Genomic DNA, 16,305 nt, shown 5'->3' on the forward strand with positions numbered 1-16,305 from the left:
TCTACGGAATGGAAGCGTGGACACTAACTGTTGCATCTATGAATCGGCTCGAAGTTTTCGAAATGTGGTGTTATAGGCGCACCTTAAGTATATCCTGGGTTGACCGAATTACTAATGTGGAAGTCCTATGTAGAATGGGGAAAGAGTGTGAAAGTCTCATGACCATCAAAAATAAAAAATTAGAATGTCTAGGACATGTAATGAGTAATCAAGAACGTTACAGCCTTCTCCAACTGATTCTCCAAGGAAAGGTAAATGGTAAAAGAAGGCCTGGAAGAAGACGCATTTCCTGGCTTCAAAATTTACCAAAGTGGTATAATACGACTACCACTGAACTGTTCCGCGCTGCGGTAAACAAAGTCAAAATAGCCATGATGATCGCCAACATCCGGAACGGATCGACACTTTAAGAAGAAGGTCAAAAAATGGTAAATTTTCCCTTTTTTCGTCTATCAGCAAAAAGTGAAGCATTTGAAACGAATATACAGGGTGTTTCATTGGGAAAGTAACATACGTTAACTGTAGAAAGAGGACACTTAGGTGGTCTCAAAAATACCATACTTAATGGGTCTTACTCCATTAATAACAGAGATACTGGGTGTTTTATCTATTTTGCCATTTTCTCATTTGGTTCATAACTTTTTAACCACACCGTATATTAATTTTATATTTGGCACGCAAATATCCTTTAAGGTGTACAATAAATTATTTTATTTACAAATGTAAAAAATCCAGGCCCGGATTAAAAAATATTAGAAAAATGTTCCGACCCAAAAACAACACCCTGTACATTAAATTTTTTTAAAATGGATTTTTTAGTTGAAAAGAGGATGAAAAACTAAATTTAGAGGTATACTTTGAATTTTCGGCAAAATGATTTTTCTGGTCAAATTTTGAATTTGAATTCTGAAATTAAGTGAATTGCGAGAGCTCTAAGTAGAAAAAAATTAAATACAACTTACAACTTGTTAACCGCACTGTATATTTATTTTATATTTAACACGCGAATATTCTTTTAGGTGTCCAATCAATTATTTTATTTACAATTATAAAAAATCCAGGTCTAGAATAAAAAATATTGTAAAAATGTTCCAACCCCAAAAAACACCCTGTATATTAAATTTTTTTAAAATGGATTTTTTAGTTGAAAAGAGTGTGAAAAACTAAATTTAGTGGTATACGTTGAATTTTCGGCAAAATGATTTTTCTGGTCAAATTCTGAATTTGAATTCTGAAAGTATGTATGTGAATTGCGAGAGCTCTAGGTAGAAAAAAAAATAAAATACAACTTACAACTTGTTAACCGCACTGTATATTTATTTTATATTTAACACACGAATATTCTTTTAGGTGTCCAATCAATTATTTTATTTACAATTATAAAAAATCCAGGTCTGGATTAAAAAATATTGTAAAAATGTTCCGACCCAAAAAACACCCTGTATATTAAATTTTTTTAAAATGGATTTTGCATTTGAAAAGAGGATGAAAAACTAAATTTAGTGGTACACTTTGAATTTTCGGCAAAATAATGTTTCTGATAAAATTTTGAATTTGAATTCTGAAATTATGTCAATTGCGAGAGCTCTAAGTAGAAAAAATTAAAATGCGACTTAATTTTAATTTTAATTAATACCATTATTTAATCTAAATTGGTAAATTGTTAAAACATTTCAGTGTTTTTTTATTATCTGTGACAAATAGTTTGTGGCGAATATTCATCATTAAATAATGAATAAATAATAAAGAGTCAATAAAGAATACATCACTTAAATCAACAAAGTATCTAAAAATTATAACAAAACAGAGAAAATGTGCAGCAAAACTATTCAAAACTAAAGTACTTATTCAAAATTATCACCATCAAAAATTATTGTTATGTGTCAAAATGTTAATATTTTACCAATTTAGATTAAATAATCGTATTAATTAAAATTAAATCATATTTTAATTTTTTTTTACTTTGAGCTTCGCAATTCACATAATTTAAGAATTCAAATTCAAAATTTTACCAGAAAAATTATTTTGCCGAAAATTCAAAGTATACCATTAAATTTAGTTTTTCAGCCTCTTTTCAAATGCAAAATCCATTTTAAAAAAATTTAATGTACAGGATGTTTTTTTGGGTCGGAACATTTATACAATATTTTTTAATCCGGACCTGGATTTTTTTATTTGTAAATAAATTAATTGATTGGACACCTAAAAGAGTATTCGCGTGTTAAATATATAATGAATATACAGTGCGGTTGACAAGTTGTAAGCTGTATTTCAATTTTTTTCTACTTATAGCTCTCGAAATTCACATAATTTCAGAATTTAAATTCAAAATTTGACCAGAAAAATCATTTTGCCAAAAATTCAAAGTATACCACTAAATTTAGTTTTTCATCCTCTTTTCAACTGAAAAAAATTTAATGTACAGGGTGTTATTTTTGGGTTGGAATATTTTTCCAATTTTTTTGAATCCGGACCTGGATTTTTTATAATTGTAAATAATATAATTTATTGTACACCTTAAACGATATTTGCGTGCCAAATATAAAATAAATATACAGTGTGGTTAAAAAGTTATGAACCAATTAAGAAAATGGCAAAATAGATAAAACACTCAGTATCTTTGTTATTAATGGAGTAAGACCCATTAAGTATGGTATTTTTGAGACCGCCTAAGTGTCCTCTTTCTGCAGTTAACGTATGTTACTTTCCCAATGAAACACCCTGTACAAGCAACTTCAAAAAGGCATTTTCTAAATATTTATATCCTTATTTTGTTGCTTAAAAAATTGCAAAGCAAGTCAGAAATTTGGATTTTTTTATAAATGTTAATAACTTTTTTAAATCTTCATATTAAAGATATGTTGGGGCATTGTTAAAATTTCAAAGTGATGTCCAAAAAATCGACTGCTGGAAACATATAGGTTCTTGTTTTAGAGGTCCTCCTCTTCTATCTCATTCATAAGGATGTAGTTATGTAATTTGCTTGATCATTCCTGTCCAATTATCTTTCTCCTGTGCGTGGTGTGGTGTTTAGCTTCAGATAATGATTAACCAGTCTAGAGGTACATACTACGCAATACAGTTATCGTATGCCTGGGGGAAGGGGGGTGGTTGTGGTTGATGTCACAAACAACGTACTATTTTTGCTTTATTTTCTTGAACCATTTTAAACTTAAAATTTTGCTACATTCAAAATATTCTAGGTGAGCATGTTGTACTGCAGTGTCTTGCAAAAGGATTGCCAAAGCCAACAATAACATGGTTGAAAGATGGTGATTTAATTATACCAACAGAAAGGCACTTTTTTATTCATGATAATCAAATGGTCATTATTGTGGATTCTGTTCAATCAGATTCTGGAAATTACGAGTGTCATCTAAATAATTCAATAGGACAAGAAAGCGGAAGGTGTAGAATTGTTGTCAAATCAAGTAAGTACATAATAATTTATTAGTCCAGTGCGCATCTGTAAAAATATGAGTACATTTGGATGTTGAGAGGTTACTCATATTTTTGCAGAAATTGCTTGAAAATTACTCATAATAATAATTGAGTTATCCTCCCACTCAAAAAGGTCCGGAACATTGTTTAAATAATCAAAATGTCAAGAAAATGAAGAAAAAATTCGATTTTTTTCTTCGTTTTTTGATTATAAGTTTAAGTATTCATTTTCGAGAAAAGTTACACTAACATGCACTAAGTTGCACTCGAGAAAGTTGTGTAATTAAATTTCGTACAAGATAGGACTAGTTAAAAATTTTAAAAATTGTCATCCTTGTTGCAAAATAGCAATAATTGCGAAAAACCCATAAAAAACAAGTATTCGTATTTACTTTTTTTAACCATTTGTGCTACACTTAGGATCTTTATATTTCACCCAGAAAAACATTATGATATAATAAAACAATACTGTAAATTTCATTAAGATCAGTTCAATAGATTTTGCAAAAAAAATTGCAATGCAGCTTTCGCAAAAAAATATCCAATTTTTCAAAATTTTACAAGATTGAAAATAAAGCAGATAACTAGTTGAAATTTTTTTACATATACAGGGTGATTGATTAGTGTGAGGAAGCTTAGTATATCTGTTATGGTAAAAATTACAAAAAAAAGTTGTTGACAAAAATTGTAGGCAGCTTTAAACTCCACATTTTAAAATTAGCTACAATCGTACAGGGTGTTCCATAAGATGGTGGCAGACCAAACTTATGTTTTTTTAAATGGAACACCCTGTATTTTATTTTAAATTTGAAATCTGCTTCACTTCCACATCACAACAATGTAAAGTTTTATTATGTTATATCGGGTATTTAAAAAGTTATAACCAATATTACCTGAAAATCGTATCAAGTTTAACTCCCTGTATAATTAAAAAAGAGCATAGGAACATTGATCTATTGCAACCATAGTTTTTTAATAATTGCTAAAAATTATAAAACATATTCGTTTTCATAATATTCGTTAAATCAAATACAGGGTAAGTCAAAATGCAAGTACATTTTTTTCTTGGTAATTTTAAATAGAACACCCTGTATTTTATATCACTATCGAAAAGTACTAATATCTTACTTCAAATTTTATGAAGTACTCCCTATACCTAAAGTTACCAGTTTTCTAGATATTTTTATTTTTCCATCAAAGTATTAATTTGGCAGATATTTTAACGTTTACCAATAATTATTGTGAGTTGGCCATGATTGATTTGTCAGAAACTGACAGTTTGACATTATTGTTTATTAATTCAGTATTGGGGTACACCGTAAATTAGCAACAATTATTATTTAGTAATTCAGTAATTAATTCAATTTAAATTAGCAATAATGAATTTTACTACTCATGAAATGGTAGATATGATCTGGATTTTGGGGAAATGCAATAAAAATTCATTACTATCAGCTAGAATTTATCAAGAACGGTTTCCAGACAGGCGGCAACCTAGACAAGATACATTTGAAAAATTGAAAGATCGATTTAACCGCACTCGTTCAGTGAATTATGAAAAACATGAACGAACAAAAACTAGTGTGACAGAGGAAAACGAAATGAGTGTGTTGATGGCAGTTACAGAAAACCCACACACAAGTATAAGGAGTTTTCCAATGAACAAGAACTTAGTTTCTACTCTGTTCAAAACATTCTATCTAAAAACCAAGATGCACCCTTATCATATTCAAAAGCACCAAGAATTAAATAATGATGATTTTCAGAAACGAATAGCATTTTGTGAATGGGCCTTAGAAAAAATTAATGAGCAGAGAGATTTTTTTGATTATGTCCTATTTGGTGATGAAGCTACATTCCATCGAAACGGTTCTGTTAATAGGCATAACTTTCACTACTATTCAACAAGTAATCCATACCACATAGTAACACATAGTCAAACAAGATGGTCTCTAAATGTGTGGGGAGGTATCGTCGGTAACCATGTAGTAGGACCATATTTTTTTGAAGATAATTTAAATGTTGAGATTTATTTAGATTTTATCGTAAATTAGTTACCGATATTATTAGAAGAGGTTCCACTTAATATACGTGAACAAATGTGGTTTCTACATGACGGTGCTCCTGCGCACCACAACGAATTAGTACGTGGTGAACTTAATGATAAGTTTGGTGAAAGATGGATAGGAAGGGATGGACCGGTAAGGTGGCCCCCAAGGTCACCAGAGTTCAATAAAATGGACTCATTTTTTTTGGGGTTACGTTAAGAACGAAGTATATTAAAATACCTCCAACAACAAGAGATGATATGAAAAATAGAATCCGAATTGTATTTCAAAATATTTCTTTACAAATGCTTAGTAATGTAAGCAAACTCTTTCAATGGCCGCTTTCAAGTATGCATAGATGTTTTGGGAGGTCATTTTGAACACCTTACTTAAGTAAGATAAGTTAAAATTACTGTTGTTTTTTATTTTTTTGTGTTGTTATTTTTTTTTTTTAATTTTCCGTCGGTTATTTTATATAAATTTTATTTAAAATAAATTGTTTTCTTTTCTGTGTCGTTATTTCGTTACTGATAATAAACAATAATGTCAAAACTGTCAGTTTCTGACAAATCAATCATGGCCCAACTCACAATAATTATTGGTAAACGCTAAAATTACCTACCAAATTAATACTTCGATGGAAAAATAAAAATATCTAGAAAACTGATAACTTTAGGTATAGGGAGTACTTCATAAAATTTGAAGTACGATATTAGTACTTTTCGATAGTGATATAAAATACAGGGTGTTCTATTTAAAATTACCAAGAAAATAATGTACTTGCATTTTGACTTACCCTGTATTTGATTTAACGAATATGTTTTATAATTTTTAACAATTATTAAAAAACTATGGTTGCAATAGATCAATGTTCCTATACTCCTTTTAAATTATACAGGGAGTTAAACTTAATACGATTTTCAGGTAATATTGGCTATAACTTTTTAAGTACCCGGTATAACATAATAAAACTTTACATTGTTGTGATGTGGAAGTGAAGCAGATTTCAAATTTAAAATAAAATACAGGGTGTTCCATTTAAAAAAACATAAGTTTGGTCTGCCACCATCTTACGGAACACCCTGTAAGATTGTAACTAATTTTAAAATGTGTAGTTTAAAGCTGCCTACAATTTTTGTCAGTAACTTTTTTTTGTAATTTTTACTACAACAGATCTACTGAGCTTCCTCACACTAATCAATCACCCTGTAAGAACACTGTACCTTTTATTTCCAATTTGCAAAATTAAAATCGGTTAATTAGCACGGCGTCAGGAATTTTTTAAGTAAACATTACTTTTTTTGCTTACAAACAAATAAAATATCTTTTAAACTACGCAATCAAATTAAATTTATAAAAGCTCATTAGAAAGGTATTTAAAAGACGCTTCTTTAAAAAAAAGTTGGGTTATTTGCATTGGGGATCGAACTCGTGTATATTAGGTTGTCAAGCACGTTAAAATGTACCCAATTAGACATGCGAACTGAACGTTTTAAAGTTTTTGACAGTTGGTCTTAATATTTGCTTATTATCTGAATTAATCAAATTAGTTTGATTTTTGTGGAATTAAAATATTAAAATACAACATAATATAGAGTAAGAAATTAATATATTAGATAAAGATTGGTAGACATTTTGTAGGAAATCAAATTGTGTAAATCGAACATTTTACATTTTTCAAATAGAATATATAATTTTTCATTACAGTACTAAAATATTTACACTTAGTACCTGTTGCTTTTAAAAACTATTTAAAAAGTCACTACACGTATAGACTTACTTTTGTCTCTGTTCTCAAAACAATAAAAACTAAAACACCAACCTAGCAATTATTAACAACAACACATTTGTTTGTCCAAAGCCGCAATATTAGATAATTTTTGACAGCTTATTGGAATGCCCAATCAGGGCAAACGTATCCGCTGTCCTACGCGTAGCACCAAAAATTAATGTTTATTTAAAAAATTTCTGACGCCGTGCTAATTAACCGATTTTAATTTTGCAAATTGCAAATGAAAGGTACAGTGTTCTTCTATATGTAAAAAAAAATCAACTTGTTATCTGCTTTAGTTTCAGTTTTGTAAAATTTTGAAAAATTGGATATTTCTTGCGAAAGTTGGATTGCAAAACTTTTTTTGTAAAATCTATTGAATCGATCTTAATGAAATTTACAGTATTGTTTTATTATATCATGTTTTTCTGGATGAAATATGAAGGTCCTAAGTCTCGCATAAATGGTTGAAAAAAGTAAAGTGCAAATACTTGTTCTTTTTTATGTTTTTTTCGCAATTATTGCTATTTTAGTTTAGTACAACTTTTCTAGGAAATGAATACTTTTAAAGTTATAATCAAAAAACGAAGAAGAAAATCGAATTTTTTCTTCATTTTTTGACATTTTGATTATTTAAACAATGTTCCGGACCTTTTTGAGTGGGAGGATAACTCAATTATTATTGTATGAGTTATTTCCAAGCCATTTCTGCAAAAAAATATGAATCACCTCTCAATATCCATCTCAAAACGGATGCGCTCTGGACTATAGAGGTTTATTGTAGATACATTAAATCTCCATCCGGCCCTAGGCCTTACTTTTCTCTTTTTACCACCTATTTTAGAGCTTCTTTGGATGTGTTAATATTCAGATCTGTTAATATTAGAATCTAATAGTCGGAAAATTAAAGAAAAAGACGGAATGGTGGAATGCAGATATACAGGAAAAGGTGAGGAAAAAGAAAAAGACATGGAAAAAATACAATAGCACAAGAGAGGAACAAGATAAAAAAGAACACGAAAAATACAGAAACATAGTGAAAGAACTAATAAGAAAGGGAAAAAAAGTTGGAAGAAGTTCGGTGAATCACTAAACCAAAATTACAGAGACAACAACAGATGCTTCTGGAATAAAGTAAGGAGTCTTAAGAGGAAAGAAAAGAAAAGAACTCAGAGGAGTAAAAAAACAAACACAACAAACTAAAGACAAATACAACAGAGATACTAGAGGTGTGGAGAGAATATTATGAAGAGAAATATATGGGCGAGAAAAGTGAAGAAATAAAGACAGAGGGAACCATAGAACAGACAGCAGCGGACGAAAACCAAATGGAAGAAATAAGTACAGAAGAATTGGAAGAAGCGATAAGTAGAATAAAAATAGGAAAAGCGAGCGGAGCAGACAAAATTGATCCCGAAATGATAAAATGGATAGGGAAAGAAGGAAAGAAGTGGTTGCTGGAAATAATGAGAGAAGCGTGGAGAACAAACAAAATGCCGAGAGAGTGGGAAGAAAACTTACTGATCCCAATTCGCAAGAAAGGAGAAGATTCCAACTGTGGAAACTATAGAGATATATGCCTCTCATCAGTAGTGTTCAAGCTCTATACGGGAATAATAGAAAGAAGAGTAAGAACAGAGATAGAAGAAAAACTTGAAGACAAACAGCATTCAGAGCCAAAAGACAAACAGTTGATAACATAAGCATACTACGAAATATAATAGAAAAAAATAATGATCGGGGAACAAAACATATATATTGTTATGATCTGCTTCTTATTAATTTTATATTAATTATTATTTATTTGATTAATTATTTAATTGTCGCAAATCATACATAAAAATTGAATAAAAAATCTCAGGGTGCCTTTTTATACTATAAAAAAAAAACCAAATTATCTCACGTTATACTTATCTTCTCTCGTGGGTTCAGTATCTCTGAGTTGATCCTAATCGGGATAAAATAGGGAAAAGAAATAAAGCAAAATATTAAAATAAAAATACAGAATTGTCCTTTATTTATCAAAATCAATACTCTGAAATCTATCGAATCTAAAAACCTGTGGACACAGATGTCCGAATGAAATTTTTACCATTTAAATTTTTTATAGTTAAAAAAAAACAATTTATCGGTTTGTTCCCGATGACTTTGGTAAAACAAACTAAACAAAACAAATTTATGTATTCGCAAGATTACCTATAATTACTATTTACTTTTTGAAATATTGGAATTTTAATTCATATGCTTTTTACTCAAAAAATTTAGTTTCCGAACATAAAATCTCTTTCACATAAATTGACTGACCTTTTGCTTCACTCACTCTGACGTCTTCTCGTGACCCAAACAGCTCTCTCTCGTTGACTATGTTAAAGGCTACTCCTCAAAGCCCTCTCCGTTGTCCAGCTTCAAAACTATCAGCATACCAGCACCACTTCTCCAACAAGCCGGGTCTCTTTTGACACGTACTCGATTCAAACAAAACTCCAAAAATTCTCTGCTCTCCTTCTCACAATAATACAGAATCAAAGAGGTATTTCGTCTCAATTTGATCTGTCTCTCGTTCCACTTTTCAACACTATTCTCCACTATCAAACAGCCACTGGTATCTGCTAACTATCTATCCACTTAACACGTCGAACCGCTCCTCATCGATGCCAAAAACATAATAATTTCTTTTTCCAACTCTCTCAATCATTCTAACTACTTTTCCCCTTCCACATTGCCAAACATCAGAAACCTCGACTTTTCCATTCGACAAACAAAACAGTCATTTTCAAAATTATTCCGACAATCCTAATTACTTTCGGAGAAACTCTACAACATATACTCGTGTTGAAACAAAGATATTGAAATTCCAACTTTCTTTTAAATTATCAATTTCGAATATTATCAAATACCTATACCCTAAACAATCTTTTTCCATTTTAAATCTAAATACATCGTTATTTTCACTTTAATTATTCACAAAAGTCATTTAATGGTTCATCGGAAAGCTCATTAAAAGAGAAATCTACTTACATCCAAACTACATTCTAATAAATATTTATAGCTCAATATACAGGGTGTATCAAATTTATGTGCCCGCGTTATTTAAAAAAATTTAATTTAATTTTTATTTTGCTTTTGATTGATAAAATTGAAAACAATAATATATTGAAAACTACTTCATCTGTCAATTGAAAGATGACGCTAGTCACCTAGTCCATTCACGTCAGTTGCGGTGTGGGGGATAAACTCTCGGTGTTGGTCAATTGGAGTATGGAGTAGCAGGCCTACGTTCTCTCCGATGAGACTCCAACAAGAGTCGAAAATCGTCGATTCAGAGGGCTGGACTGCGCTCGGTATTCTAATTGAAAAATAAGATTGTTTTGCCTTCGCATTCTTCTTCTTTAAGTTCCATCTTCTATCGAAGGTTGGAAATCATCATGGCAATGCGGACCCTGTTGACTGCCGCTCTAAATATCTCTGCACTACTGCATTCGAACCATTCCCGTAAGTTCTTAAGCCAGGATGTTCTTCGTCTTCCCACATTTCGCTTTCCTCGGATTTTGCCTTGCATAATAAGTTGTAATAATGCGTATTTTTGCCCTCTCATCACATGTCCCAAGTACTCAAGTTTTCGTCTTTTGATAGTTAGTATTATTTCCGGTTGATTTCCTATCCTTCTAGTTACTTCCACATTCGACATTCTTCGCATTGCAACTGAATAAAAATGGAATTTTTATTTTATTTTTATATTGGTCGTTACTTCTTTGAGTAACTAGGTCCATTTTCTGTTGGAATTTACCAGCCGAACAGACGGGGTCGTGAATTGTAAGTTTTTTGAATTCCCTCTTATCTTCTTCGCTTCAGCGTCCATCTGGTTTGCAAATTTTAGAAGCCATGGAGGTGTTACCAAGGAAATAAACCAATAAGTTTTCAATTTAAAAATCTTTTAGTAATATTTTAATATTTTTAAATATTATTAATATTGCTATTAGGATTGAAAACTACTTCATCTTTCAATTGCCAGATGACGCTAGTCACCTAGTCCATTCACGTCAGTTGCGGTGTGGGGGATAAACTCTCGGTGTTGGTCAATTGGAGTTTGGAGTAGCAGGCGTACGTTCTCTCCAATGAGACTTTAACAAGAGTCGAAAATCGTCGATTCAGAGGGCTGGACTGCGCTCCGTATTCTAATTGAAAAATAAGATTGTTTTGCCTTCGCATTGCAACTGAATAAAAATGGAATTTTTATTTAATTTTAAATGTTTTTTTTGGTAAAATAAATAATATTTGCGTGTGGAACTAAAGAGCCACAGCTGCACATCCAAAGAGCCGCATGCGGCTCGCGAGCCGCAGGTTGCCGACCCCCCTGGTCTAGAGTATGTATGGTTAGTGAGCACAAGACCCTTACTCACTAAAATCTGTAAAAATCGTGCAAGCCGTTTCCGACATAATCGAGGCGTTCCATAAATTGTAAACAATAATTATATGAGTGTCCGAAAAAACTAATCTAATTTTTATACACTGTGGGCCGAGATAAAGGAGTACATTTTTTAGTTGAAAATAACTTTTTTGTTTTCTGGGCGATTTAATTTCTTTTTGCAGAGCTATTAGCCTAACATGTCCTCAACATGACTGCAAATTTGTAAGCAAAAATAACGTACAGGGTCGGACTTATAAAAAAAATTATGTAACGGCGCATTTGAGCTCGTTGCAAATGAAAACTGTCTTAGCTAAAATTGAACTGATATACTCTTTTGGTAGGTTAATTATCCAGAACTCTCTTCAGTAAAAAGGAAATTTTTCAAAATTTTTGAATTAGCAAATTATCATTTTTTTATTAAATTAGGAAAATATAACATTTTATGAAAACAGTTTAATAATTTTAAAACTTAGACTAAAATAATATTTATGTGTCCACATTTATGTCTTAATATTATTATGAATGTATCCACCATTTGATAGCTCCATTTATTACACCCTGTTCAAAATTGTTCCAAACAAACTGCATTCTTTCTTTGAGCTGTTCGATGGTTTCAAATTGTTACCCGTCATACAAATTTTGTTCGAAAATTACCCAAATTGAATAGTCAACCGGATTTAATTCTGGGCTGTTAGGTGGCCACATCTCTGGCTCAATATAATCCGGGCAATTGTCATTCAAGAATATCCTTGTATTGTGGGAAGTGTGTGAAGGAGCACCATCCGGCTGGAAAGTGTAACCATCACATACTTCTTCAATTTCAGGTAATAGGTGCTGCAAGATTTGTTCTTGATATGTTTCTGAATTAAGTTTTACCCCGGTATCAACAAAAATCAAACGAGATTTTCCCAACATGGATACTGCAACAGAGACCATTACACCTTTTGAGAAATGACTTTTTTCCATTAAAAGATGCTCTAGTCGAATTTCTTTCTTAAATTGTACTTCAGAACTTGTACTTATTATATTGTACTTATTATTTTGGGTATTTTTACAAGGCCGTAAATAAAACATTTTTTCATCTGAAAACCATATTTTTCTAATGTCTTCACGAGAGCGGAATCTTCTTAGTAGCAAATTACATCTTTCCAGTCGCTTTTCTCGTATATTGGCAGTAAGTCTTTGACAGTAAACTTTTTTAAATACTTTCTTCTTTAATGATTCTTCTAATTAATGTGCGGGAAATCCTAGTTTCTTTTGCGATTTTCCTTGTTCCAACAGATTGGCCAGGTTGCATATTTCCTAAAACAACCCTTACTCTAACAATATTTTCTTCACTTTATGAGGTTCGCTTCCTTCCTCTTCCACTTTTATGTTCAATAGAGCCGTGGGTTTCCCTTAAATGTCTTAAGAACTTTCCTATGGTTCCAATATGCCCATTTTTCTCAGGAAATGCATTTAAAATTCTTCTTGCACCATAATTATATTTTTCACGGTAATATTTAATTATTATTCCGTCCTCTTTGCTTAAAAGTTGCATTATGAACTGGCCAATTTACTTATTTAACTATAAATGTCAAACAAATTCCATGGCAACATAAGCAGTCATGGCTTACTAAGTAAAATTGACATATTTGAGCGTTTCAGAAATTCTTAAGACATTTAACAAAAATTCCCTACTGCTAATATGAGACAAAAACGATGGAAAGTAAGTAACAACAAGATGTAATTAAGTGTTAAGAAGGTTTCGTTCTGGTGAACATATTAGAAAAGTATTCGAATAAGATTTCCTAATTTAAGTAAAAAATGATATTTTACAAATTCGGGATTTTTTACAATTTTATGGAGCGTGTTCTGATTATTTAAATAAAAAAATAATATTTTGCGAATCCGGTAATTTTGAAAAATTTCCTTTTTACTAAAGTGTTCTGAATAGTTAACCTACCAAAGGAGCGTATCAGTTCAATTTTAGCTACGATAGTTTTTATTTGCAACGAGCTCAAATGCACCGTTACATAAATTTTTTTATAAGTCCGACCCTGTAAGTTATTTGTGCTTCCAAATTTGCAGTCATGTTGAGGACATGTTAGGCTATTAGCCCTGCAAAAATAAATTAAATCGCCCAGAAAACAAAAAAGTTATTTTCGTCCAAAAAATGTACTCCTTTATTTCGGCCCACAGTGTACATACATAAATACCATTTTATTGACGTCTAATTTTATTGTATTCGTTTTAGACAACACCGATACAAGCAACCTAATGGGAATTATAGTAATTTCAGTAGTCTGTTGCGCAGTTTTGACATCTATAATCTGGGTAGTAATTATCTACCAAACGAGACGCAAAATTACAAACCCGGTCATCCAGACAGAAATGGAGGAACTTCCTGAATTAAATGATAGCACTCACATGCATCAACTGCAACTGCAACGAAGTTCAGATAACATTTCGGACCAATCTTCGTGTAAAGACAGCGGTACGGGGGATTCTGCTAAACGTAGTAACGACAATTTAGCTCAAGAAGAGCTTACCTTTGTTACTAACAACCCTGATGCTGCCAACACTAGCTCAGAAGCGAATAACTCGCAAGCGCCATTACTGCACTACCCTACGAACCATAACAGGATTTCAATTGTAGAATCCAGTCCGCCTGAAAAGGCTTTAGATAGTTAAGGTAATACTAATACTTGGGCCAGTATTTGAACGTACAATTATGATAAAAGTATTAATATCAACCCGCCTTTACTTAGTTTATAGCGGAATATAGTTTCATAAGTTGTTTAAGTTAGATATTGTATTAAATATTTTATTTATCTACTAGTTGGTTTACCAATTTTTGTGTTCGGTTATGTTCTTTCCCACAGGTTATCTAATATTTCTTCTGAATGATTCTGCTTATGGTTTGCTTTACACATAACCAAACTTATATGGAATCATCTGGTATTTCTTATTACTTAGAGCGAATTTAAAAAAAAAAAAGACAAGAAATGAGGGCAACAGTATCAAATTAAGTTTCTTTTTTGAGGATTTTCTTGAAGAAAAATGAATAAACCACCTCATCACGAACTGGATCTGTGAACCTTGTTTATTTAGCCAAATCGTAGGCGGAAAAGACAAATCGCATCTCAGCTCAAACAGTGTCATAAGTCGAAAAAACAAAGTATCGAGAAAACGACGTATAAAATGTGTGCTAGAACTGTTCCGAGTTTAATTCAAAAACTATTAAAATTAGTATAATAACTATTTTATTCAGTTACAAAGATTTTTAAAGCTATACAAAATAGTGTATTAAGGGGCTATCCTAATGTAAAAGTACGAAATTCATATACTTTTTTGGGAATTTCTAAAATAAAAAGTAGTATACCAATTATTTTGAAAATTTGCATGAGCATTTATCATAAAAAGAAGTATATCTAAAACAATTTTCATAAAAAAATGTTGAAAATTAAACAATTTATGCGCCATCTACAGGCACCATGAAAATAAAAACATAGGTCCACTGCTGCATTGATTGGGACTAATAGAGAATCTGAAAAATAAAATTTCAAAGTGATTATCGAAATATAAGTTACTTCCTATACCATCAACTAGGATTTTTGAAAAATATTAAAATTTGGAAAAATGACGAAGTGTCGAAAATGTTTTTTAAAACTAGCTAAAACATTTTCAGTTTCAAAAACCACCAAATTGACATCATTCATCCGATCAAAAAACCCGTAGTTGATGGTATAGAAAATAACTCATATTTAAATAATAACTTTGAAATTTTATGTTTCAGGATCTGTATTAGTCGCAATCTCTGCAGCAGTGCAGCTATGTTTTCATTTTGACGGTGCCAGTAGATGGCGCATAAACCGTTTAATTTTCAATATTTCTTTATGGAAATTGTTTTACATGTACTTCCTTTTATAGTAAATGCTCATGCAAATTTTCAAAATAATTCGTACAGTACTTTTTATTTTAGAAATTCCCAAAAAAGTATATGAATTTCGTACTTTTACACTAGGATAGCCCCTTAAGCCTGCTAATAAGTACTTGGAAAAATCAGAATAGAGCTACAAAGAAACAGGAAAGAAGACCCTGTTGAATGTGAGACAAGAATAAAGGTAGAACAGCTACGAGACTTGTCAACACGAGATCTATACCAGAGAAGACTGCAAAAAGTACTGAATGAAAACTACATTACACCGGATGAAGACATAAAAGAAAGTTGGAGGAAGGTCAGAGATAATATCAAAATGGCATCAACGGAAGCACTTGGAGAACGTAAGATAGTAAACATATACGAAAGAAGAGGAGAACACCATGGTTCTGTGAAGAAATAAAAATAAAATGCCAAGAAAAAAAGAAAATCTACCTAGAATACAAGTCCAAAAGAACGAGACAAACATATGAAGAATATAAAAGAGTACGAAATGAATTAAACTCAATAGTAAGAAGGAAGAAAACAGAACATTGGGAAGCATTTTCAAAAGAGATGGAGCACGACTTTTATGGGATGCAAAAGGAAATGTGGAAAATGATAAGAGGTCAAAGAGCAGAGATGAGGGAATTGATAGAAGTAAAACATATTGATACAAATACATGGACAACTTACCTAAAAAACCTCAAACAGCTAATCACAAAGAACTAGAAAC

The 16,305-nt window shown here is 31.3% G+C and overlaps 1 protein-coding gene across 1 annotated transcript in view; it reads left to right on the forward strand.

Annotated features, from left to right (window-relative positions):
- The window catches only part of LOC126893402 (leucine-rich repeats and immunoglobulin-like domains protein 2), an 81,701-nt gene extending 65,891 nt beyond the window's left edge, over window positions 1-15,810 (forward strand). The window contains exons 9-10 of the mRNA XM_050663541.1: window positions 3,204-3,431; window positions 13,905-15,810. Coding sequence (XP_050519498.1) covers window positions 3,204-3,431; window positions 13,905-14,341 — 665 coding nt within the window. The 3' untranslated portion in view covers window positions 14,342-15,810. The remainder of the gene's footprint in view (window positions 1-3,203; window positions 3,432-13,904) is intronic.
- Window positions 15,811-16,305: the final 495 nt, after the last annotated feature.

This window comes from Diabrotica virgifera, chromosome 10, assembly GCF_917563875.1.
Source record: "Diabrotica virgifera virgifera chromosome 10, PGI_DIABVI_V3a".
NCBI classification, from domain to species: Eukaryota; Metazoa; Arthropoda; class Insecta; order Coleoptera; family Chrysomelidae; genus Diabrotica; species Diabrotica virgifera.